The 23,205-nt window shown below is 51.9% G+C and overlaps 1 protein-coding gene and 1 pseudogene across 5 annotated transcripts; one reads left to right on the top strand and one right to left on the bottom strand.

The window, feature by feature from the left end:
* Positions 1 to 2,450: 2,450 nt before the first annotated feature.
* Positions 2,451 to 21,872, bottom strand: LARP7 (La ribonucleoprotein 7, transcriptional regulator). 5 transcript variants are annotated; one of them, XM_036311538.1, is made up of 14 exons: positions 21,703 to 21,872; positions 17,209 to 17,487; positions 15,954 to 16,157; positions 15,108 to 15,208; positions 14,948 to 15,031; positions 14,693 to 14,857; positions 14,505 to 14,598; positions 14,076 to 14,429; positions 13,853 to 13,997; positions 12,226 to 12,377; positions 11,301 to 11,419; positions 8,739 to 8,898; positions 8,453 to 8,544; positions 2,451 to 2,735 (listed from the first exon to the last, which is right to left on the bottom strand). In XM_036311538.1, exons 2-14 carry the CDS (start codon positions 17,345 to 17,347, stop codon positions 2,655 to 2,657), a joined length of 1,890 nt encoding a protein of 629 aa, XP_036167431.1. In that variant the 5' UTR covers positions 17,348 to 17,487; positions 21,703 to 21,872; the 3' UTR covers positions 2,451 to 2,654. The 5 variants fall into 5 exon arrangements, with proteins under 5 accessions (XP_036167431.1, XP_036167434.1, XP_036167436.1 ...); XM_036311541.1 differs by having other exon boundaries at positions 14,076 to 14,426; XM_036311543.1 differs by lacking the exon at positions 17,209 to 17,487.
* Positions 2,943 to 3,919, top strand: LOC118657494 (annotated as a pseudogene).
* Positions 21,873 to 23,205: the final 1,333 nt, after the last annotated feature.

The raw sequence follows: 23,205 nt of genomic DNA, 5'->3' as shown, positions 1-23,205 counted from the left end.
ACGATTCTCTCTCATCATGGATGTTTCTATCTATCTCTCACTCTCCCTTCCTCTCTGAAACCAATAAAAATATATTAAAAAAAAAAAAAGACTGACCAGACAGCAGTATGGATGAGTTTAGTACAATAAGCCAGAGTGGATCCTGGAGTCCGCTGCTGTGAGTGAGGGCCTGCACAGCCCTGCACGGTCCAGACCCTGTCCACGGTGACCCTGCCCACAGCTCCTCCAGGACGCGCTGAGACAGGACACGCCGCCGCTGCCGCAGAGGTCACCCACGTGACGGTACGTACGTGTCTCTACAAGGTGCACGCGGCTGGAGAGGAGGAGGGAAGGAGGAGAGGAGGGAGGAGACGGGTCGAGGCGGCGTCCCGTCACTGAATGCGGGGTCCAGAGCAGGAGACACGGCGGTTACACCCTCACCAGCCTGTTGCTCCGACATTGGCAGGACCTTCAGCTTCTTCACTGGAAAGTGGCTATAGATGCGCCCACTCCACTGAGAGGACACAGCTAACCAGCAACCACCATGGCCAATAGGTTTTGTTTGGCGACCGTGACACGGAGGCCCTGCGGGGGCTCCAATAAGCCTCGTTTGGCAGTGAAGGAAGCACGTCCCACTGAGATGCGCAGATACAGGGACACGGGAGGCTCCGTGGTTGAACCTGTGAACCAGGAGGTCAGGCACATGCCCGAACTGCAGGCTCGATTCCCTGCAGGGGACGTGCCGGAGGCAGCCGATCAGTGACTCTCTCTCGTCACGGACGTTTCCGTCTCTCTCCCTCTCCCCTCCTCTCTGAAGTCAATACAAATATATGAAAAAAAGAATGCGCATGGGGTTGGGCAGCTGAAAAGGAACTGGCCTCTGTGCACCTACATCACAGCATCTGCCGCGACCCCCCGAAGCACATCCCACTTAATGCGATTCAACAAGTTTTCACTAAGCACTTCCTGTGCGAAGTCCCGGATCAACAAGGGCATGGCCTCACCGGGGCCACAGGTGGCGGAGGGCGAGCAGGGGGCTCGGCTCTCACCGGCAGGCTGGCCGCAGCTCCTCCGCTGTATGCCGACTGCCGTCCTGTCCTCCCCGGGGCTGGGGCTCCCCCGGCGGGAACCTCACCTTTCTCGGCATTTCTCACACGTGGCATTTCTCACGGGTGCCGTGTCAGTGTCTGATTGCAGCAGGCGAGCTAAAGTCTCCCTCAATTAAATAAATTAAAGAAATGAAGGCGCGAGTGTGGCCTCTCCCCCAGTTTAGCTTGTCCCTGGGGCTGACCTAACAGCTGGACTTTGCTCTCATGTCTGTTTACTGCCTCTGCCCGGGACACAAGCCCCCGGAGAGGGACCGGAGCCCGGGCTGCCCCCCGCCTCCTGGGCCCAGAGACTTGTCCACGGAGACCTGTCTCGCCGTGAACGGCCGGGAGAGGATTTCTGGAGTCTTCCTTGATGAGCTCTCCAGCCTCCGTAGACTGCCCTGAGGGCAACTGAACTCCTGAAACATTCACTTATGAGGACAGTTCTGGGTCAGCGGGCGTGTCGCCATCGTCTTCACAAGTGCTCAGTGACTACCTCCGGTCTCTGCCTCCAGCAGTGTCTGCTGGCTTTCCTTCAGGGAGAGGCGAGTGGGTGAGCTGCCAGGACACCTCTCTGTGGCAGTAAAGCTCATGTCGCCCCACCGAGACGTGGCCCATGTCCTCAGAGCTCTGCCCACAGGCTGCTGAGATGTACGAAGAGGCAGCCGGGTGGAGGGCACTGCTGGACGGAGCCGAAGGGACGGGGTCAGCAGCCTGAAGAGTGGGACCGGCTGCGCAGGGCACGCCCTGACACCTGGAGGCAGCCGGGGAGCTGGAGAGGCAGCCGGGGAGCTGGAGAGGCAGGCGGCACAGGCCCAGGAGCAGGGGGGGGGGGGCGACGGCTCCAGCCTGGGAGTCCCCCAGCGAGGCCTCACGCAGGTTCCATGTTCTCCCCTGTGAGTTCACAATCCTCTGAGCGCCACCAGCGTCTACAGATGCAATTAAATTCAAAACATCGTGGCGTGTGGGGACGGCTACCGTTGGATGCGGGGCAGTTAACTGGTTAATTAATAGCATTTGTACGTTTTATTTTTGTCTTCATTTATGGAGACAAACTCAGTACTTTTAAAATGTAACGTTTTAATTGGAAGCAGTTCATGTGGCCTGTTCAGCGGGAACGCGGAGGGGCAGAGAACAGCGCACGGAATAAAAAGGCCGCACATCTGTCTGCACACACCAGCCTGACGCGACACCCAGGACATGGAAGTGGGAAAAGCTACAAAATGGCAAGTGCAGTGAGCGCCTGCACATTTCCCTAAACTGCATCTTAACGTAGTACTGATTTTTTCTGGCACGTTATTTAGTGATATAAACAAACAAAATTAATGATAATGTTCAAAGCATTTATTTACTAAATCAATGAGGTTGATTTATGTACGAGCATTTCAACAAATAAAATGTTTAATGAAAAAATCCTAGTATACAATGTACTTGTCTCTAGAAAAAAAAATCTTATTTACAAGTTATTTTAGATAAAATGTGGGTTTAAAAAAAACATTCATCAGGCATTACTAGCATAATAAAAATGGGTTTCTTCAGAACAGCTCCAGCATCCAGTGAAATCTTAAGAGGTGAATGAAAATTTTTTCAATTATATTGAGAAAATCTAATATGTTTACTTGCTTGTTGAGTCTTTTCGAGTCTAATCTTTTCAGCTTTGGCGATTAACTGCGGAGAAAGAAATCAGAAATTAGAATGTATTGGATACCTAAAAACACCTTCGCCCGCTCGGGTCTGCACAACTCGGGGGCTCGGGGGCCCGAGGCCCCGCCCACCCACCCGGCGGGCTCCGCCCCCACGCCGCGCCGGCGCCCGGGGATCAGGTGACCGCTGGCGGCGCGGTCACGTGCCGGGGCGCGCCCGCGGCTGGTGGCCATGGCGGCCGCAGGCTCCAGTGTGGCCAGGCGAGTGGAGGAGCTGGGGGACCTCGCGCAGGCCCACATCCAGCAACTCAGTGAGGCCGCCGGCGAGGACGGCTATTTTGGACAGGACATATTTTGAGGAGAACAAGCTAGTAGATGAAGATTTCCCTGAAGACTCTTCCCAGAAAGTGAAAGAGTTGATCACTTTTCTTTCAGAACCAGAAATTTTAGTTCAAGAAAATAATATGTACCCAAAACACTGTGATTTACTTGGGGACGAACTCTTGGAATGTCTCTCTTGGCGACGAGGAGCTCTACTTTGTATGTATTGTCATTCTCTGACCAAAAGGAGAGAGTGGCTCACGAGGAAATCTGGTTTGCTTAAAGAGTACCTTGTTGATGGAATCAGTTACTTGCTACAGATGCTAAATTATCGGTGTCCTACCCAATTAGATGAAGGAGTTTCTTTCCAAGACCTAGACACAGCTAAGTTACTGAGTGAAGGAATATTCAGTGACATTCACTTGCTGGCTATGATGTACAGTGGAGAAATGTGTTACTGGGGATTGAAGCATTGTGCCGATCAGCAGCTAGAAAACCAGGGCGTGGACGCAGGTGTTTCTGGAGCAAGCTGCACTACACACAGAGAGCCCTTGGATTTCCGAGAAGTAGGAGAGAAAATTTTGAAAAAGTATGAATCTGTGTGTGAAGGACCCCTGAAAGAACAAGAATGGAACACAACAAATGCAAAACAAATTTTAAACTTTTTTCAGCATCGCTCTAACTCGTAAGTTTAGTCCTTTTCAAACAGAAAAGCAGAAAGACCTATGAAATGGAAACGTTCCAGAAAAGAAGACATATTGACACTAAGAATGTCATACTACATAAAGATGCCCAGCGTGGTTCCCTTTTAAAAATGCCATCACCGTAGTTCATTATATATTCTTAACTCTGTGAAGGAACAATTCTCTCATTTCTAAAATGGCATGTATGTTATTCTAACTCAGCCTGAACTACAGATATCCTGTAACTAATATTAAGGAAGAATCCAAAAAAAAATAAAAATAAAAAAATAAAAAAAATAAAAACAAACAAAATATAATTATGTCTAGAAAAATTTCACAACTATCATCAGCTTGAATAAAATATTTCCAAAAGGGGGAGAGGAAGACGGGTGAGATAATTAGGCTTAGGCCCATCAATCACAGAAAGAACTATCAGGTGTGGTTTATAGTGTAAGAAGTACTCAATCTTTCAATTACCCCTCCCCCCCCCTTAGTTCCAGATGACTGAACATTTTCCAATGAAAAGGAGCCACACTCCCCGCAGCTACGTTGGTTACCTGCGGGTCAGGACCCACCCTGTTAGCTGCCCCCCGCCCCCCGCACCTCGGCGTCAGTCCTGACGCTAAGTCACTCCTACAGGCCTGTGGGCAGCCAGGACACTGAGCTTGAGAATCATGTGCTACTGGAACGAGACGGCGTATTTCGGGCAGAGTGCCACACAAAGCTCTGCTTACAAATTTGAAAACTAAAATCTCAAACACAGCCCTGGCTGGGAGGCTCCGTTGATTGGAGCGTCACCCCATAACCCAAAGGTTGCAGGTTCAATTCCCAGTCAGGCTGCGAGTTCGATCCCTGGTCAGGGCTGGGCAACCAATGGAAGCTTCTCTCTCACATTGTTGTCTTTCTCCCCACCGTTCTCTTAAAACAAAAACAAAAACAGAAACATATCCTCGGATGAGGAAATAAATACATAAACAAACAAACAAATAAATGTCACAAGTACGGTCTACTACTGAAAATACTTATTACGCCAGAACACAAACACGTCAATATTTTCAAAGAAGGCATGAAATTATGTGGTATGAAGATCATTTAAAATAACTAAATATTCCACAAGCTTTCTTTTTTAACCCTCACCAGAGGATTTTTCTGTTGACTTTTTTTTAAAAAATATATTTTTGTTGCTTTCAGAGAGGAAAGGAGAGATAGAAACATCCATGATGAGAGAGAATCATGGATTGGCTGCCTCCTGCACGCCCCACACTGGGGATGTGCCCACAACCCAGGCATGTGCCCTGGACCGGAATCAAACCTGGGACCTTTCAGTTCGCAGGCTGACGCTCTATCCACTGAGCAACACCGGCTAGGTCAGCCATTGACTTTTTGTAGAGAGCGGCAGGGAGTGAGGGAGGCAGAGGGGGAGAGAGACACATCACTGTGAGAGACAACTGCCTGCCCCCATGTGCCTGACTGGGGCAAGGATTGAGCCTGCAACCCAGTGCACGTCCTGGACCAGGAATCAAACCCTTGACCAGCCGTGGGCAAACTACGGCCCGTTTGAAATGAATAAAACTAAAAAAAAAAAAAAAAAACCGTACCCTTTTATGTAATGATACTTACTTTGAATTTATATTAGTTCACACAAACACTCCATCCATGCTTTTGTTCCGGCCTCCGGTCCAGTTTAAGAGCCCATTGTGGCCCTCGAGTCAAAAAGTTTGCCCACCCCTGCCCTTGACCCTTTGGTGTGCGGTCCAACCCTCTAACCACTTAGCAACACTGGCCAGGGCCCAAAAGCTTTCTTTCTTTTTTTTAAAAAATATATTTTATTGATTCTTCCACAGAGAGGAAGGGAGAGGGATAGAGAGTTAGAAACATCAATGAGAGAGAAACACTGATCAGCTGCCTCCTGCACACTCCCCACTGGGGATGTGCCCGCAACCCAGGTACATGCCCTTGACTGGAATCGAATCCGGGACCCTTCAGTCCGCAGGCCGACGCCCTATCCACTGAGCAAACTGGCCAGGGCCCAAAAGCTTTCTTGATAAAAACATCTAAAATATTTAGCTTTGGTAGAAATGAAAATCTCATTCTCATAAAAACACAGATTCGAATGAGCAATCGACCACCAACACAGTTTCTTTAAAGTGTGTGGTGACAGGAGGCCACTGGCAGGAAGTCGCTGTGGGTCACCCTGAAAGCCCGTTCCTCCCGAGGCGAGGCCAGGTGACAACGGCCACTCCAGCTCCCTCACCGAAACGTGAACTACGCTCTCCCCTGCTGAGCATCCGACACACCAGTCGTGCAGGAAAAAACCCGTTTTGATAAAAAGCAACACAAAATGAAAACAGGAGGGTGAGTGGGTGGGAGGTAACCCACCACAGACCTCTTACGTGTGTGTCCATAACCCACAGGCACGGACAGTTAGGGGGGGAGGCCTGGGGAGGGGGTGGGGGCAGGCTGGAGGGGTTCATGGGGGTAAAGGGGGACAAATGAAATACTTTCAACAATAAAGACTAAAAATATTACCATTTACTCTAAGAGCTAAAGGGAAAGGAGAGAAGCCTCACTCTGCACCATGTGCTCCAGGTGATGGCCACAGGCACCCGGTCTGGCAGGAACGGGGAGGCCGTGTGGGCAGACCTCCAGTCCCTCACCGACTGTGAGCGTCATCTCATTTCCCCCCACGAGACGCTACCCGCAGGGGGGCAGGGGCAGAACATGAGTGTCCTTCCCCTCTTCCCACCAGGACTCAGGAAACTGTCCCCACTGCCTACACTGCGATGTGGAAACAAAGCCCAGGATTCACGGCAGCGCTCTCCCCCCCCCGTGGACGACGGGCTGTCAGGCAGGTCTGTCTCACCGTCTGGCAAACCTTCTGGGAACCCTCAGCGCCCGCCCGAGAGGCCTGTCCGGCCCCCAGCGGCACTGCCCCTGCCCCCAGGAACCCGGCTCCCTGGGCCGAGGCCGCAGACGCCCGGGCCCTGGTCTACTCCGCGCGGCACTGCCAGCACCCACTGCGCGGCCACTCGCGGAGTCCTCACTGGTGGCAACAGGAACGGGCCCTCGGAAATAAACGAAATGAGCCAGAAAGGAGGCTGCGAACTGATCACGGCCCAGCCTCTCCTCCCAACTGCGACCTGGTGTGGCTCCCACGTTCCACTTCGGACGGGAGCCCACGGCGGCCTCCCTGGCGGGGCTGGATGTGGCTGAAGGTGCAGCAGGTGAGGGGGTCGGAAAAGAGCCCGCGCTCCCCACCGGCCCTCGCTGGGCTCCATTCACAAAACGCCCAAGTCAATCTTTTTCCTCGCCTCAAACTTAGGAAAATGGGATCTTTCTTTAAAACAAAATTACTAATTCCTAGTTCTACAAACATACAATTTAAATAAAGCGACACACCAACTGGAAGATAAACATTATTTAACAAAGTGGCTTCATTTCAGGGCCGGGTTCTGGATTAGCGACTTTAACATTTAAATAGCCTCACGCAGGCTTTCAAATTAACACCTCCCAGAGCCCAGCGCCCCCAGGAAGGAGGAAGGCCCCCTGGGAGCAGCGTCTGCCGGCAGAGGCAGATTTCACACAGACCGGGCCACCTCCCCCAAACCACCTCCATCCCAATGGAGGCGGGTGAAGCGAGGCTGAGGAAAAACACCCGATTTTTAAGGTGAAGGAGGAAAGAATTTTATAAATACGAGCCCAAGCCGTCAATCCTGGAATACAGAAAGCATGACTTTTCAGGTGCCAATGACATAAGAATGCACATCTTCACCGAAGCCGGTTTGGCTCAGTGGATAGAGCGTTGGCCTGCGGACTGAAGGGTCCCAGGTTCGATTCCGGTCAGGGGCATGTACCTGGGTTGTGGGCACATCCCCTGTGGGAGTGTGCAGGAGGCAGCTGATCGATGTTTCTCTCTCATCGATGTTTCTAACTCTATCTCTCTCCTTCCTCTCTGTGGAAAATCAATAAAATATGTTAAAAAAAAAGAAAAGAATGCACATCTTCATAGGCTTTTCTGACTTTTACAATATACACTTTAAAATTTTGATAATAGTAATTTAGTTATTATGTGCCCTGTTCTGTTCTAAGCACTTTAAGATGCACTAACCTTTACATATATAATAATCTGTTTTAAAATAATAAGCTTGACATCTCACTAGAAACAATAATTTACTCAGTGTACCTTAAAATAAAATTACTGAACGAGAAGCTTGCTTTAAATTACTTACTGTACTGAAAGCTGTTTCTATCACCGACTATCCAGAGAAAAAGCAACACGGCTATCACTGCTCAGGGAGCCACACCCCGAAAGGCTCTCACCTTGTCTCTGGAGGCCCCTGTCCTTAGAGACCACACTCTACACACACTGTTCCCACCTTAAGTGAATGTTTAAATGACCGCTTACCCCCAGCTGAAAGCCCAGCGCCCAGAAAGCAGGACTGCTCTAAGTCAGCACACAAGTTAAAAAAAAAAAGGCCAAAGGGAAAACGCTAAATTAAAATCATGCACCCTCCTGAGGAAATAATTCCAATTCTGTGTATTTCAAAATCTAGAAAATAAGTGTTCCCTCAACCTCAAGCTCAGTGCAGGCCGCGTAAACCCGCCACCTACTGCAAACCCCAGGCTGCTGCGCGCCTGCGCGTGACTCCAGAGGCGCGCCAGCCTTCGGACACGCTTAGGCTGCCCCCAGCCCCCAGCCACGCAAAGAACAGCGAAGCTAAATAAAATCAGCCGCTACCTTCTCGGTGCCTCTTTTCTTCTCGCGGGGCTGGTTCAGCTTGGCCTGCCGGTCTACCAGAATCTTCTGCCAGTACCTCTGTTCATGGTCACCTGAAAACACAGAACACGGGCTCTGCGTACAAGGACACACGGAGAAACACGCTCGGGGCTCTGCGCCCAGCAGAGCTGAAGTTCACGGCCACGGTGCGCGTGAGAGCACAGAGGAGACCGGACTCATTAGCCAGACTCAGAGCATCACAGTCCCCCCAACAGGCAGCTGAGAGGGAAGGTCCCCGCAGCTTTACCTGCGAGAACCTCGAGTTTCCAGCAGTGCTGCTTCTGCAGGTCCGCGCTCGCGCTCAGGACGGCCTGAGCGTCCTCGGGAGACTTAAACCGCACGTGGCACTCGGTGTCTCCGTCCAGCAGGTCCACGTACACCACTTCCGAGATGGTGGCCAGCGTGTCCTGCCGCACAGGGGAGAGGGGGTATGAGCAAAGCGTCTCACACCCAGCGTCGTGTTCCCCAGGGCTCTGTCAGAACGTGCTATTCCGCCTGAAGCCTCAGAGAACGACCCTACATTAAGCATTTCCTCTGAAATATGTACAAATGCTCTTAGAAGCCTCACAGGGACACCCCTGAGAACCCAGTCAACGTCGCCTCTAATCGTAACTTCCTTTACTCCACCGCACCTTTCACATCCCCCGAGGGGAGACCTGTCTGGGGAGCACAGACGTGCAGCAGAGCGCACCACACCCACCCGCCCGTCAACAAGAGGGGCGCCCCGTCCGGGAGCCGACAGAATAAGGGCTGGAATTAAAAACAAAATAGAAAGAGCCTCCACGGATTGGGGAAGAGGAGTGTTACCCCTCACCCGTACACTTGTGACTTCTGACTTAAAATATACATGAAAATATTCAACTTCTTGGAACAACTCATGCAAAAGAAGGTTTCAGCGAACTACACAAATCCGAGGTTCCTGAGCGGTCTTTGAAAATACAGCTCAAAGCTCTTCCTCTTTGATGAGATACCTGACCCACCTCTGCTGAACAAGCCTGCCACCCAGACCCAGGAGCAGCTTCCCCACCTCGCCTGCTGGGAGGGCAGATTAACAAGATTCCTGCATTCGCAGCAGGCCCCTCAGCAAACGCAGGCGATTATGCAGGAATGTCACACCAGGTCTTCATTTATCAGTCTCCGTTCATGAAGCTAAACAAACAGCTAAGGGTTCCCAGCCAAAAACAGGGCCTTATCCATCTGGTCCCCTGCAGTTTTGACCCAAAAATCCAAGCCACAAGTAATGTAGGTTGCTCTGAGATGTTGGGTTTTTAAGGTCTGATTGACACAGAACTGAGAAACACCTGGAAAGACTACTGCATCACAGGCGAGGAGAAAAGCTTATTAGTTAAGAATGAAGCTTACGTATATAAAGACCTGTGAGTCTGTGGACACGGGCTAAGTCTTACCTCGCCCCATTCCTATCATCCTGCCCATCACACAAGAGGCATTCATGTTTGCTAAGTCAGTAAGAAAGAGGACATACTGGTCAATTCTTCCCATTTCTGTACCTCGTTAACAGCACTAACTTAGAGACGAGGCAAGAAACACAATCCGTTTCAAGTTGGAAAAGTTGGACTCTGCAATGGAAGCACAGCCACGTGACTGATTTATGTGACTGGTTTATAGTGGCCCCTTTCAAAAGACATTTACTGAAAGCCATCGTCACGTCGGGGTGCCCTCAGAATGACAATGAGCCTGGCAACCCCATGGCAAGCACAGCCGCCACCTCCTCCCAATCGGTTTTGTTCCAGCAAAATGCAAGTAACCTCGAACTTGATTCATAGTTACTTTATGATTTCGATGATCACGAATGAAGAATTTGTAATCGACATAAATTTATGCTATTCATTCCAAATGACAAACCGAATGATTTTTCTATTAAATCTTAATAGAAAAACCAACCAACTCAAGCACAGCAGCACTTCCAAGTTCGGTCTTATCCCCGTGTGTGAAGTTCTGTTTTGCCACAACGCTCTGCAAGCTGGGAGTGTCCGCGTGGGCCTGACCACACCCTCACCCACAGCCTAGGTCTAGGAGTTCCTCTCCGAGGTGTCAGCGAGAGCTGCGGACTTGCAGGAAAGCGTTCACACCGATCACAGTGAGCAACCTCAAAGGTTATGCAGGTAAAACGTGACTGGTATGAGGATGCAAAACCAGAACAACTCAACATGATGCTGAAAGTCAGTATAAAAACGTAAATACATTTGCTCTGTTACATTTCTTTCAAGAAAAAAATTTCAATTTCAATTCATTAACAGACAAAAATAAACTAAATTCATGCAAAGAAAAAAATATACATATTATCTCTTTTATTCCAAACAGTTTTGACTTTAGGCAAAAGACAATTTAGGAGTCTGTTCAAAGCTAAGAACACCAATGAAAAGAAATCACAAATTATTTCGTTTGTTCCAAAATCTGTCAGCAGACGATTAGGATTTTAGAGTAATTTCAGACCAACCCCACTGCCGACTGAATCTTCAGCACGTGTCCGCACTACCCTTCTAACACCCATCTCTCTGAAAACAAAAGCCCCGAGGAGGAGCACCAGGGAGGCGCTCTGCTGCAGCCCGCCCGCAGCTAAGAAGGACTCAGCCCACGGGCACCGGCCAGGGCACCGCGGACAGACCGAAGAATTCAGTCTTTGGATTCTGCTCTGGTCACATTTCAGAGTGACTCTGGAATAAACCCTGCGAGGACTTTCCCAGAGGAATGGGCCCTGATAGGATTGGCTGTGTTTCCCAAATGCCCCCATTTCCACAGGGAGCCCTGAGGAGGAAGGAGGGACAAGCAGCCGGACGCTGTGGCTCACCCTGACCAGCTTCCTGCCCGGCAGGGGCTCCGGGCTGACGATCTTCACGATCACGCCGGCCGTGAACTGCGGCCCCGCCGCCTGCGCCTTCTCCGGGGGACGGCCCTCCTCACTGCTCGCTGCCGATGGAGCAGAAAAGACCAGGAAGCAACATTACCCTCAGCCATTTAACACCTAGGCCTCTCTACACCGCCACCATTGTTTCTTAGGCTACTTGAAAAAATTAGTTTACTTAATTTAAACTTAATTGTAACATAATTTATGTAATTAAGAAAGTTACACATTGTAAATCATTGGGGCTCATAATAGGCCTCCCTGACAAAAATCACACTGCTAAATGCAGATTACCATGAAATAAAATACAAAAACTGTAATCACTGTAAATGCAAACTGTTACTTTTAGAACACTTGTAACATTTCCCCCCCAAATGCCCATCTTCCCTGAACCAAAAAACCCAAAAAGTACCTAAACAGGCATGGGATAATAAAGAACATATAATAATTCAGATGTGAAAATTTATTTTCATTATAGGAATTTAACATATATCCTAATATTATAAATTTCATAGGAATCTCATTTGGTGTTGTTTCTGCTTGTGGTTAATACTATGAAATAAATTTACAAGTGCGAAATTACAATCTTTGTTTACACAAACAATTCATAAAGTAGGCACTCATTACTAAATCTGACTAACAATGAGAACTAGAGAAAACTTAAATAACAGATTAGGAAACACACTGTTTAAATAAGCTCTTCAAATGTTCTTATATCAAGATGTCACACATCTGAATAACTTGCCAAATCAGTAATTTCTGTAATGATTACTGTATAATTAAGTTTCTAAAAATTAAAGTTCAGCCTATAACTCCAAAATAGCATTTTAGTGTATAATACAATATAATGTTACAAAAACTATCATTTTACTTTTTTCATTTTTCAGTCCAGGCTTATCAGTTACTCCATGGTCTATTTCCATTTCTGACTCCAATTTCATTTGGGATATTGTTTTTTTTAACGCAGCCATGCTGGCTTTTTGCAGGGCTAAATACTCCTTTTTCAAATCCATCCATTCACTCCTGTAAGAAAAGAAAAGTACATTAGAAACAGCAGATGACTACGGACGTCCCCTCACAATGATTCACATCGCCCCGCGAGCAGGCAAAGGGAGGGCCCAGGCCAGCACCCAGATGGACTGGCATCGATTTGCCAGGTCAGTTCCTACGTCTACTTCAATGATTCGAACTTTTGGAAATAAAGGCTTTGAATTAATTAACTGCTAACATTTTCTACAACAGTCATTTCTGGGGGAAAAGGACAGACTGAAATTGAAAGACTTAGATTACTGTTAAACTGCTCCCAATTTCAGAGATAACATTCCTTAGTGTTTACAGGAATGAAAAGGAATTCCTAAGAGGGAAAAGGCACCCCCTGGAAGCAACTTATTTACATGCATTTAACAAGCAGATGCTTCTTCAAACAGCTGGAGCCCCTCCAGGGAGGAACACAATGGCCCTGTGGGCTCCTGGAAGCCTCATTGTTAACCCTAATCTACGCCATCAAACACACAGATAGCAGAGTTTTAAGGAGGAGGAGATCTTCTGGTGATGGTTTAGCAGTAACATTGACATCTGTATACTTCAAAAAAAAAAAAAAAATCCCGACCCACCCAGGATCCGACCTTCCTGAGCTGAGGCATTAGAATAACAAAAGGCCCTTAATGATTCCCTCAGATAAAGGCAGTTAAGGAATTCAGAGCTAAGGATCCTATAAATACAGGAGCCCCAAGTCCTTGCCCTTTACCCTTCCCAGGAGGACAGGACGTTAACAACTTTCTTCTGAGAGGTATGCTGCTTGCGTGTCCCTCCGTGGCCCCCACCCCGGCGCCCGTGGGCTCCCCTCCACTTTAACATGGAAATGCTCTCTGTGACCTAAGTAGTAAGTGCTTCCATGTTTTAGTAGAGGTGAGTCCGGCTGTCCCTCGGCTGCCGCCCAGCAACCAGCCTGTTCCCAGAGGCGCGGGGGGCCCCTCTGCTTTAACCTGGGGGCACCTGCTGTGTAAAGCAAAAGTAAGTGCTTCCATGTTTCAGTGGAGGTGTCCCCACACCCACACCGTGTTTTGGGCCCAAATCTGTTTTCTACTCACTTTCAGGTTAAAGCCAGTCAGGACCGCAAGGCTTCCCAGGACTGGGCTCCCCACCACTTAAACGTGGATGTACTTGCTTTGGAACCAGAGAAGTAAGTGCTTCCATGTTTCAGTGATGGTGAGTCTTGCTGTGCCTGTTCCCAAGCGCACAAGCCTGGCCTGCGGTCGGGCATTTCAGCGGAACCCTTCAGCCTCTAAGAACACCCACCACTTTAACATGGAGGCATTTGCTCGACAGACGGAAATAAGTGCTTCCATGTTTCAGTGTGGTTGTTGCTTGGTCCCCGTCACCCTGCCGCGCAGACCTGGCTGCAGGCCGGCACTGTCGCTAATGTGCAACTCTGTACGCGACCTGGAATTGCACTTTAGCAATGGTGACGGCCTGGCCGCCGCGACCGGCGCACTCACTTGGGCAGCACGCGCAGGGGGATCACCTCCTCGCCCATCTTGTGCCGCTCCTTGTGCTTCTTCTTGTGCTTCCGCTTTGCTTTCAGGAGCGACCCGTCTTTTACGTCGCCCGCCTCCTTTTCCTCTTCCGTGGAGACTTCCAGATCTTTCAGAAAAAGACGGAAATCAGGCGGTAAGTCAGCTGTACCTGTCGAGCCCCGACCGTGCGTGAAGTCGGAAATACCTTTGTTTTCTTTGGACACTTGGGAGGCGTTCTTCGGTTTGTCCTTCTGGGCCGTCTTCCTGACTTTGGGCCTGGGAGCCGGGCACCCCGCGTCCTCGGAGCTGCTCCGCTTCCTCTTCTCCGCTCGCCCCGAAGGCAAACCGGCCGCGTCAGCTCTAACCCGCTTTTTCTTCTTCTTTGAGGGTGGCTTTTGGGGTTCGGCGCCCTCCCCTTCGGAGCCGTCCGACGCGGCCCTGGGCCCCTTCACCTCGCAGGCGCCGCTCTCCTTGCCTGTGTCCACGGTCGCCTCTTTGGCCGGGACACCGTCTTCCTTTTTCACCCGGACTTTCTTCTTCTTCTTCTTTTTCTTTTCTTCTGTAACAATGCTCCCATCAGTTCTCACTTCCCTGCAGCTACGTCCACTTACAATATTTTTATTTAAATACTCACCAGCTACTCCCAGGGCAGGAATGGGCTTATTTTTCACTGTTTTAGGAAATATCCCAGGTTTCCTTGGTGCTTCCTCTGGTGGGTTATTAAGAAACTGAAATGAAATCAGCAAAAATTTCTTCTAATTAAAATGCGTGATAATTTTATTTTGCTCATTTTTTTTCTTTTTAAAAAGGTTCTGGACCCACCTCAATAGCTTTTGCTGCCTGTTCTTTTGTCTCAAATTCCACAAAGGCAAATCCCTTCGGGTCCCCCGTAGACTTGTAGTGTGGGATGCTCACATACACGACGTTGCCACATTTCCCAAACACTCTCTCGATCCAGCTGTGATTGACATTTTTGGGAAGTAGCTCCTACAATGAATTAGTGACATTATTAATAATGCTCTCACTCTTCTCACTCCAGGGCGACACGTCTTCACTTGTCTTCCAGGACAGGCTTACCACGTACACGGTCCGCTCGTCCTCGTCCGGGGGCTTCTCGCCCAGGGGCTGCTTCCTCCTGATCCGGGTGCCTTCCAAGTCCAGCTGCGAAGCACACAGTTAGTGAGCGGCTGAGTTTTTATGTAATTGTGTGATAATTTGTGATATAAGCTGTTCTTACCTCGACAACGGCTGAACTTTTCAGGGCTCTGGCTATTAACTTTTTGTCAGTGGTCAATTTTTTCATTTTGTTAAAAGACACCAGAAGCGATATATCAACATCTAATAAAAATGTAAAAGTGAACAAAAATAAACTTTCAATCTGCTCCTGTTACCATCATGGTTGAAACCCTGTCCCATTTGAATTCTTAATGTCTCCTTTTAAAACTGAGTATAAAACCTTAAACTTTATTAGTTTTAAAATGCTTTCTTGGGACATGCCTCTAGTGCAGTGGTTCTCAACCTTCCTAATGCCGCGACCCTTTAATACAGTTCCTCATGTGGTGGTGACCCCCAATTTCATTGTTACAAATTGAACATAAAAAAAAAAAGATTAGTCACAAAAACAGTATGTAATTATATATGTTTTCCGATGGTCTTAAGCGACCCCTGTGAAAGGGTCGTTCTACCCCCAAAGGGGTCACAACCCACAGGTTGAGAACCGCTGCTCTAGTGCCTGTCCATTTTCTTAAAGTCCTTATAGGTGCATAATTCCACAAATCTGCACAACCCCAAGTCACTGTCCATCACCATGTACATCAATCACTATTATACTCTGTACCTCCCCCATCTCCACTCACTATGCTGTCATCCGTGTCCATGAGTTTTCTCAATCAAGTCTAGTGTGCACAACATGTTTATATAATATAGTGTGTATACACCACACATAACACAGTAATACTGAAGAACTAAGTAAAACAGTGCACACCAATTCATGCAATTACATGCTATTTCAGCAGTAAACAAGCTGGTACATCCAAGGCAGTGCAGCTGGAAACCGGTTCCGTTTACACTGAAGCAAACTTACACCCGTCTCTGGACTTCTCTATCTGCTCGCGAAGAAACCTGTCCTTGTGGAGATTTGCGTCTCCGAACCAGAAGTCCACTTGCTTGGTGATGTCTGCAAGCACCTGCTTCACCCGAGATCGCTTCTTCTTCTCAACCTCTTTTTTCTTTTCAGCACTTTCCTCTTCCATCGCCGTTTCTTGTTTTCCTCTTTCAGTTTCCATTCCTGTGAATTAAAGAGGTAAAAATGTAAGTCTGGTAACAGAAAGAGCGAATCCGTGGAGTAAACTTTCATTGGCTGGCAGTTCATTTAAAAATGTTTAGCTTTTCCCATTGGCCTTTAAGATTTAAACTTTTAGAATATCCTGCCTCAGACACAGGTCAAATAGGCCTTTGACACTGCAGGCCTGGAGGGTTCTATGTAAAATGTCACTCAGCTGCACTTGAAGTCAGTAAGTCAAAGTGTACGATTGAGGAACTCAGACATTTCATCTCAACAGACCTCAAACATTTGTTTACATTTTTAAATACAACCGCCTGTGAGACAGTGGGTTCCTGACTGAATTGTAAAGTGCCTCTTTCTCCTCACTAAGCAGAGCTTCGCAGGGAAGCTGCGGAATGGCCCTTCTCTGGTGGCCGACCATCCCAGGACTCACTTCTTGGGCACCAGTTCCCACCCCCTCCCTTCAAGTTCTCCTGGCGCCTCCTTTGCCCCTGGGCTCCAGCTCAGTCCTGGGCTGCTCTTGCTCTGAAACCCCCTAGGTGCCTGGCTGCTCCCTCGCTTGCGGAATCAAGTCTTGTTCACACGCCTCTCCAGGGAGGGCTCCTTCCACAACTCTATGTAAAACCGCACGTTTCTGGACAGTTTCTGTCTCCGCACCTGACGGCCCATCGCATCCAGCTCGCTTGTCTGTTCTGTGCCCTCCCTAGAGTGTGGGCTGGAGGAAATCCGTGCTTCTTGTGTTAGTTACGGATGCATCCACCCCGTCCCTGGCACACAGGAGTCACTCTTAATGCCGTCACTAGAGGTGCATGCACACACATGCACACACGCATGCGCCCAGGCTGACCACTGGGTCAGACGATGCCGGCCTGCCTGAGGGTAACCGGTCTCACTGAAGATGGTTTTCTTGGAAACAGGAGAGAGTTAAGACATATCTCTCCAGCCCCTCTCGGCTGGCGGGCAGGCCGTGGGCCCACGTGACCACAATGACATGACAGATGGGAGGGTGAAGGGGGCTAAAGCTTTCACGCACCAGAGGAGCCTCCACACTGACCTTTATCTGTGGAAGCCACAGGCTGGGCTGGGCTGGGGGCGTGCGGGCGGGCAGGCCTCCGAGAGGAAACGCTGCCCCTCTCCACCTGCTGCCTCTGCCCCGTAGAGCTCAGCAAACAGGGCAGGAGATGGAAGCCCATCTGCGTCTCAGTCTCAGCAAGGCCCTGCACCCGCGGGCAGCAGATGCGGCGACAGGGCAGCCAGAGCCCCCGTCACCCTCCAAAGTCAACCCGAGAGAACTCGGCCTTAGAACCGGCTTCCTCGGTCAGCGAGGTGCGGACTGTAACACAGACACGTAAGGAAGCATTAATTTACGTGATGCCCGCATCACACAGAATGCAGCTCCAGGTCAGAACCAGTCATCAGAAACCACAGGTGTCGCCGAAACCGGTTTGGCTCAGTGGATAGAGCGTCGGCCTGCGGACTGAAGGGTCCCAGGTTCGATTCCGGTCAAGGGCATGTACCTGGGTTGCGGGCACATCCCCAGTAGGAGATGTGCAGGAGGCAGCTGATCGATGATTCTCTCTCATCGATGTTTCTAACTCTCTATCCCTCTCCCTTCCTCTCTGTAAAAAATCAATAAAATATATTAAAAAAAAAAAAAAAGAAACCACAGGTGTCCTGGTGCTGCAGCACGTCCCCACCTGGTCCCATGAAGGTGACACGGGACACACATCAGCTGCACCGTCTGACCCAGCGGGTCTCAACCTGTGGGTCGCGACCCCTTTGGCGGTCGAACGGCCCTTTCACAGGGGTGGCCTAAGACATCCTGCACATCAGATATTTACATGACGATTCATCACAGTAGCAACATGACAGTGATGAAGCAGCAACGAAAATCATTGTATGGTTGGGTCACAGCATGAGGAGCTGTATTTAAAGGGCCAGAAGGTTGAGAACCGCTGGTCTTCCTCATGCAGCTCCCAGGGGGTTTCCCCTTCAGTCTCCCTTTCTGGACCCTCCCACCCGCCCCCTGGGTTCAGCTGGGCTCCCTCTGACCCACAGGGATCCTTCCGGAGGGTCCCAGCTCTCAGCTGCCTGACTCGATGCCGACAGTTTGCCATCTAAATTTTCCAGCCCTGACTTCTCCCGAGCTCCCCACTCTAACATTCAACGGCGCGATCTCTGCCTGTTTATCCGAACTTCATCTCAAGTTTAAAATGGGAAAACTAAACTCAAGTTTTAGCAAACTTGGGCTTTGTCTAGTTTTCCATCTCAGACCCAAATAGGAACTGCAGGCGGGCAGAGCCCCTGAGTCACCTAATCCTTTCCTCACACCAGACAGCTCCTCAGGGCCCAGCTGGCGTGTGCCCTGCCTGGACGACGCAGGGCGCCCACCGAGGCCTGCTCCCGCCTCCCCCATTAGCACCGACCCACCAGCAGCAGCCGGAAAAGCACCGAGGCACGGAAAGCAGGGCAGGTCCACCTCCTGCACCAAGTCCTCGACTGTGATCACACTCAGAATGAACCCAAGGCCCTTGCGGGGGCCCGGGGGTGTCGCCCTAACTCCATCTGACACCTGCTGTGACTCGCGGCCACCAGGACCGGGGGCTTCCCGCGAAGGCCACGCCCACCTCAAGGCCCGCACAGCACAGGGATCACTTCCCGGTTCACTCAGGTCCCTGCAAAGGTCACCAGCTCAGAGGCGTTCTCTTCGACCAAATCTAACCTATCCCCGCCCTGCTAACCTCAACCCCTGCACAGCCCGTCACCACCGTCCATCCTGTCTCCTCTGATCACCGCCTGGAATTACAGTTGTCTCCCCCAGACGGTAAACACTGTCAGGGCAGGGACTGGAGCTTGGCCACAACCTATGCGTCTGCTGAATAATTAAACAACGTATTTTAAAGGATTTTACCAACTGTCAGGTGTAAGCATTACAAACCCTTTGGGGGGGGGGGGTAGGACTGTAAATAAAATCCAAATGAAGCCCCTGCTTACCCCACGGCAGGTCCCAGGGCGAGCGTCCCCCTGAGCCAGCTCTCCAAGCCTCTGCTGTCAGGGCCGCCACCCGAGACAGAAAGTCACAGTCTCCCAGGAACCAGACGGTCCCCCATCCTCGCATCTCAGCCCAGAGAATCGCCTGCCCTCCTCCTCCTAAGGATTCATTTCGGGGCTTGAATCAAGTCGGGGACTCTTGCCCGGGTACATAACATGCCTGCACGTGTGCTCTGTAGATAAACAAACAGGCCTCCCTTTAGAGCAGCGGTTCTCAACCTGTGGGTCGCGACCCCCTTGGGGGTCCAACGACCCTTTCACAGGGGTCGCCTAAAACCATGGGAAAACACATCTATAATTACGTACTGTTTTGTGATTAATCGCTGTGCTTTAATTATGTTCAATTTGTAACCATGAAATTGGGGGTCACCACAACATGAGGAGCTGTATTAAAGGGCCGCGGTGTTAGGAAGGTTGAGAACCACTGCTTTAGAGGAAGCCATGGACTAAACAGAAGGCAACCACCTGGTACAATTTACGGTCCCTACACAACGGCTGGGAAAGACCAGCAGTCACAGTCGGACCTGCTTGATCCCGAAGCACTCCTCTCATCCCGGATAGCAGGTGGGTGCGCTGTCACATCCACCCGTTCCAAGGCATTATCTCTGCTACTCAGGCCTGCGCTTCGTTAAGGACCCACAGTCCACGGAGTTAATCAGCCAAACCATTTACTAGCTGCGTGGGCTCTGAGCACGTTACCTCTTCTCTCTCTGAGCTCTATGAGATGTGGGTAAAACCCGTACCCATGTAATAGGGTTTTACGAAGATTAATCGAAATACTGTACATATGCCCTAGCGGGTTTGGCTCAGTGCTTAGGGCGTCGGTCCAATTCCGGGCAGGGCACAGGCCCGGGTTGCGGACTCCATCCCCAGTGGGGGGCGTGCAGGAGGCAGCCGGTCCGTGATCCTCTCTCATCACTGATGTTTCTCTCTCCCTTCCTCTCTGAAATCAATAAAGATGCAGTTAAAAAAGGTGTACATACAGCACTTCCAACTGCTGCTACGCAGCACACCCTCAGTGACACGGAACCATCGCCGCCGATCCCTTAGCAACCTGTCCCCACGCCCCAGCCACGCGCCCTGGGGGTCGGCTCTCACGTCCACCCGGTGTTCTCCGCAGCCGCGGTCACCGCCGCCCGGGACGGTCCGTGCAGCTCACCCGCACGTCTCGCTGTGTGGCCTGGACGGCAAGACGTTCACTAGAATCCCTTAGCCTGGCCACGACCTACGCGTCTGCTGGACGATTAAACAATGTATGCTAGAGGATTTGACCAGCTGCCGAGTGTTAAGCATTACAAGCTCTTTTTGTATGGGGCGGGGCGGGGGGATTATGAGTCAGTGCTTTACGGGCCATCTCACAGCAGAACACGTATTTTCCAGGAGCTATGAGTGAAGCGGTGACCGCGAACGGCTTTAAACAAGGAATAAACCGTATTGTGTGACGGCGCCCATCCGTCCACACAGGCCATTCTACCTGCTCACAACCCACAAGCCGTTTCCTCCAACTTCCTGTGACAGAGGTTCCGAGGCTGCGAGGGGCCACAGCCCTGGGAGCTGGGGGACCCCCCGCCCATCGCCTCCGGCCCCCAGGCCTCCAGTCCGCGTTCTGGCAGGAATGGGAGCGAGTTTCAGGAATTCCTGGGAATCCCATGAACGTCTTCCATGGTGCATTTTTTTTTTTTATATTTTATTGGTTTTTTACAGAGAGGAAGGGAGAGGGAGAGAGTTAGAAACACTGATCAGCTGCCTCCTGCACGCCCCCTACTGGGGATGTGCCCGCAACCGAGGTCCATGCCCTTGGCCGCAATCGAACCGGGGACCCTTCAGTCCGCAGGCCGGCGCTCTATCCACTGAGCCACACCGGCCAGGGCTCTCCCATGGCGCATTTCAATGGAAAGGTGGTCACTGGTCCTGCGCGCAAAATGGACACGTGTCCAAGATCTTTAAGCAACGAGCCAGGGAACTAGTTACGCGTTAAAACCAGTTCAAAGGAAAATCTAAAAACCAGATACACGAATATGCTAGTAAGCGGTGTATCTGAAGGCGGAAATAAGCTTGGAGGGTTCGTCAGGGCGACCGGGCGCTCGAAGGCCGAGAGCCCCGGCCCTGCGCGCGCGACCCGCCTCCTCACCGCGGCTCCACCTCCAAGGCCCGGCCCCGCCTCGGCTCCCCAAACCCCTGCGCGAGGGCCCCGGCCCCGCACGCCGCGCTCACGGGGACAAGGGCCCAGGCCCCAGGCCAAAAAGGACTTGGTTAGAAGACACGGGTCCTCCCTCCCGTTACCCTAGCGCCCCGGGGTCCAGTCCGTGACGCAGCGTCACTTCCGCGTGCCCCGCCCTCGCCCCTCCGCGCCGACTCCGCGCGTGCGCACTGACGGGCTCGCTGGTAGGAGGAGGGAGAGGGGGGAGAGGAAGGGGGCGGGGCACGAGGGAGACAGACGGCAGGGCGCACGGACCTCCGCGCCCCTCGGTGGCCCCAGCGTCCCCTCGGGACTTACTCCGTTCAGTCTCCAAAATGCAGGCCAGCGCCTGCGTCCTCCAGCGCTTTCCGTCTCTCCGTCTCCCGAGTCTCACAGTCGTGGTTGTGACGCGTCATAGGACGCGCGACACGGCTCTCTGGGCGCCTCCTGGACGCTCCGAAGCGCAGCGCGTCGCTACGTCTCCGTCGTGCGGCTCGCGGGGCGGGGCCTCGGGGCACGCGACCAATGAGGAGTTTGATTGGCGGGCGGAGTCGGCCGCGCGAGCGGAGCGCTGGGCCGGCGCTATGGGTGTCCCGGGGTGGTGACGTCACGGCGCTTGGCGGGAGAATTGGAAGCGGGTTTTGCGTCGCGTTTGGGGAAGGCGAGCGGTGCCCGGCTTTCCGAGACTGAGGGCGCGGAGCCGAGGCGGCGTCCCTGACCTGGGTAAGGGACGAGAGAGCCGCCCCCGAGCGGACGGCGAGGACGCCCTGCGGCCGGTGGCCCCGGGTCTGCAGCCCCCGGATGTGTGAGGTGGGAGGGTCCGTCTTCACCGTCACCGGTTACACAGGGTCTCGGCCAAGGAAATGGGGCTTCTCCTTATTGTGATGTGGTGTTTTTTTTTTAATTGTAGTTTTTGGGTTTTTAAAAAATATATTTCTTATTGGTTTTAGCGAGGAAGGGAGAGGGAGAGAAACATCAGTGATGAGAGAGTCACGGATCGGCTGCCTCCTGCACGCCCCCGGTGGGAATGGAGCCCGCAACCCCCGCCTGTGCCCCGACCGGAACCCAACCGTGACCTCCAGGTTCAGAGGTCGAAGTTCAACACCGAGCCACCCTGGCAGGACAGGACAGGACAGGACATTGGGTTCCGTGGGCCGTTGATGGGTCGGGGAACAGTGGCCGCCCTGGCCCGAGCGCACAGCCACGTGGGCGTGCATGGCGCTCACTTGTGTGGTCCCCCGGGAACGTGGGGGTCCCCACTCCTTTGGAACCTCTTGGCGGGGGCGCCCCGGAATCGCCCGGCAGCAGGTGCGGGTGGACGGGGCCTGCGGAGGCCTCCCGGCGCCCCCCTTTAAGCCCCCGTAGTGCGCAGGCCGCGGGGTCGCGTTGCCCAAAGGCCTGCGTTTTGTGCCGGGAGCCGTGCGGCGGAGCCGGTGTGTGTCCCGCTCGCCCGCCCCGAGCAGCTGTGAACCCCTGAACCCTGAGTCAGACGGACGGCCACCAGCCGAAAGCCCTGGCGCGCCGCCTGCCGTCCTCGAGGGGAAGTGCGGCCGCGCGAGTCCTGCGGCCATTCCTCGCGTTCACAGCCTCCCCTCGCCGCCGTCTCACCCTGGGCCCTGACGCTGCCCCGGGAGGGGAGTCCCCGCACCCCATCCCGCCTGCGGGCCTCGCGGGCCTGTGCGGTGGGTTCCTGTTCGGAGGCCCCGCCCGCACCCGCCCTGGCCGCTGGGGGTGCCGCCTGCCGATCGGCCGCGCGTTCCAGGAGCCTTGTTTGGCGCCCTGGCCCCTGCGCTCATCCCTGTCACATTGATGTATTTATTT

This window comes from Myotis myotis, unplaced genomic scaffold (assembly GCF_014108235.1).
Source record: "Myotis myotis isolate mMyoMyo1 unplaced genomic scaffold, mMyoMyo1.p scaffold_m19_p_56, whole genome shotgun sequence".
Lineage (NCBI taxonomy): Eukaryota > Metazoa > Chordata > Mammalia > Chiroptera > Vespertilionidae > Myotis > Myotis myotis.
This window is presented reverse-complemented; position numbering and strand designations above follow the sequence as displayed.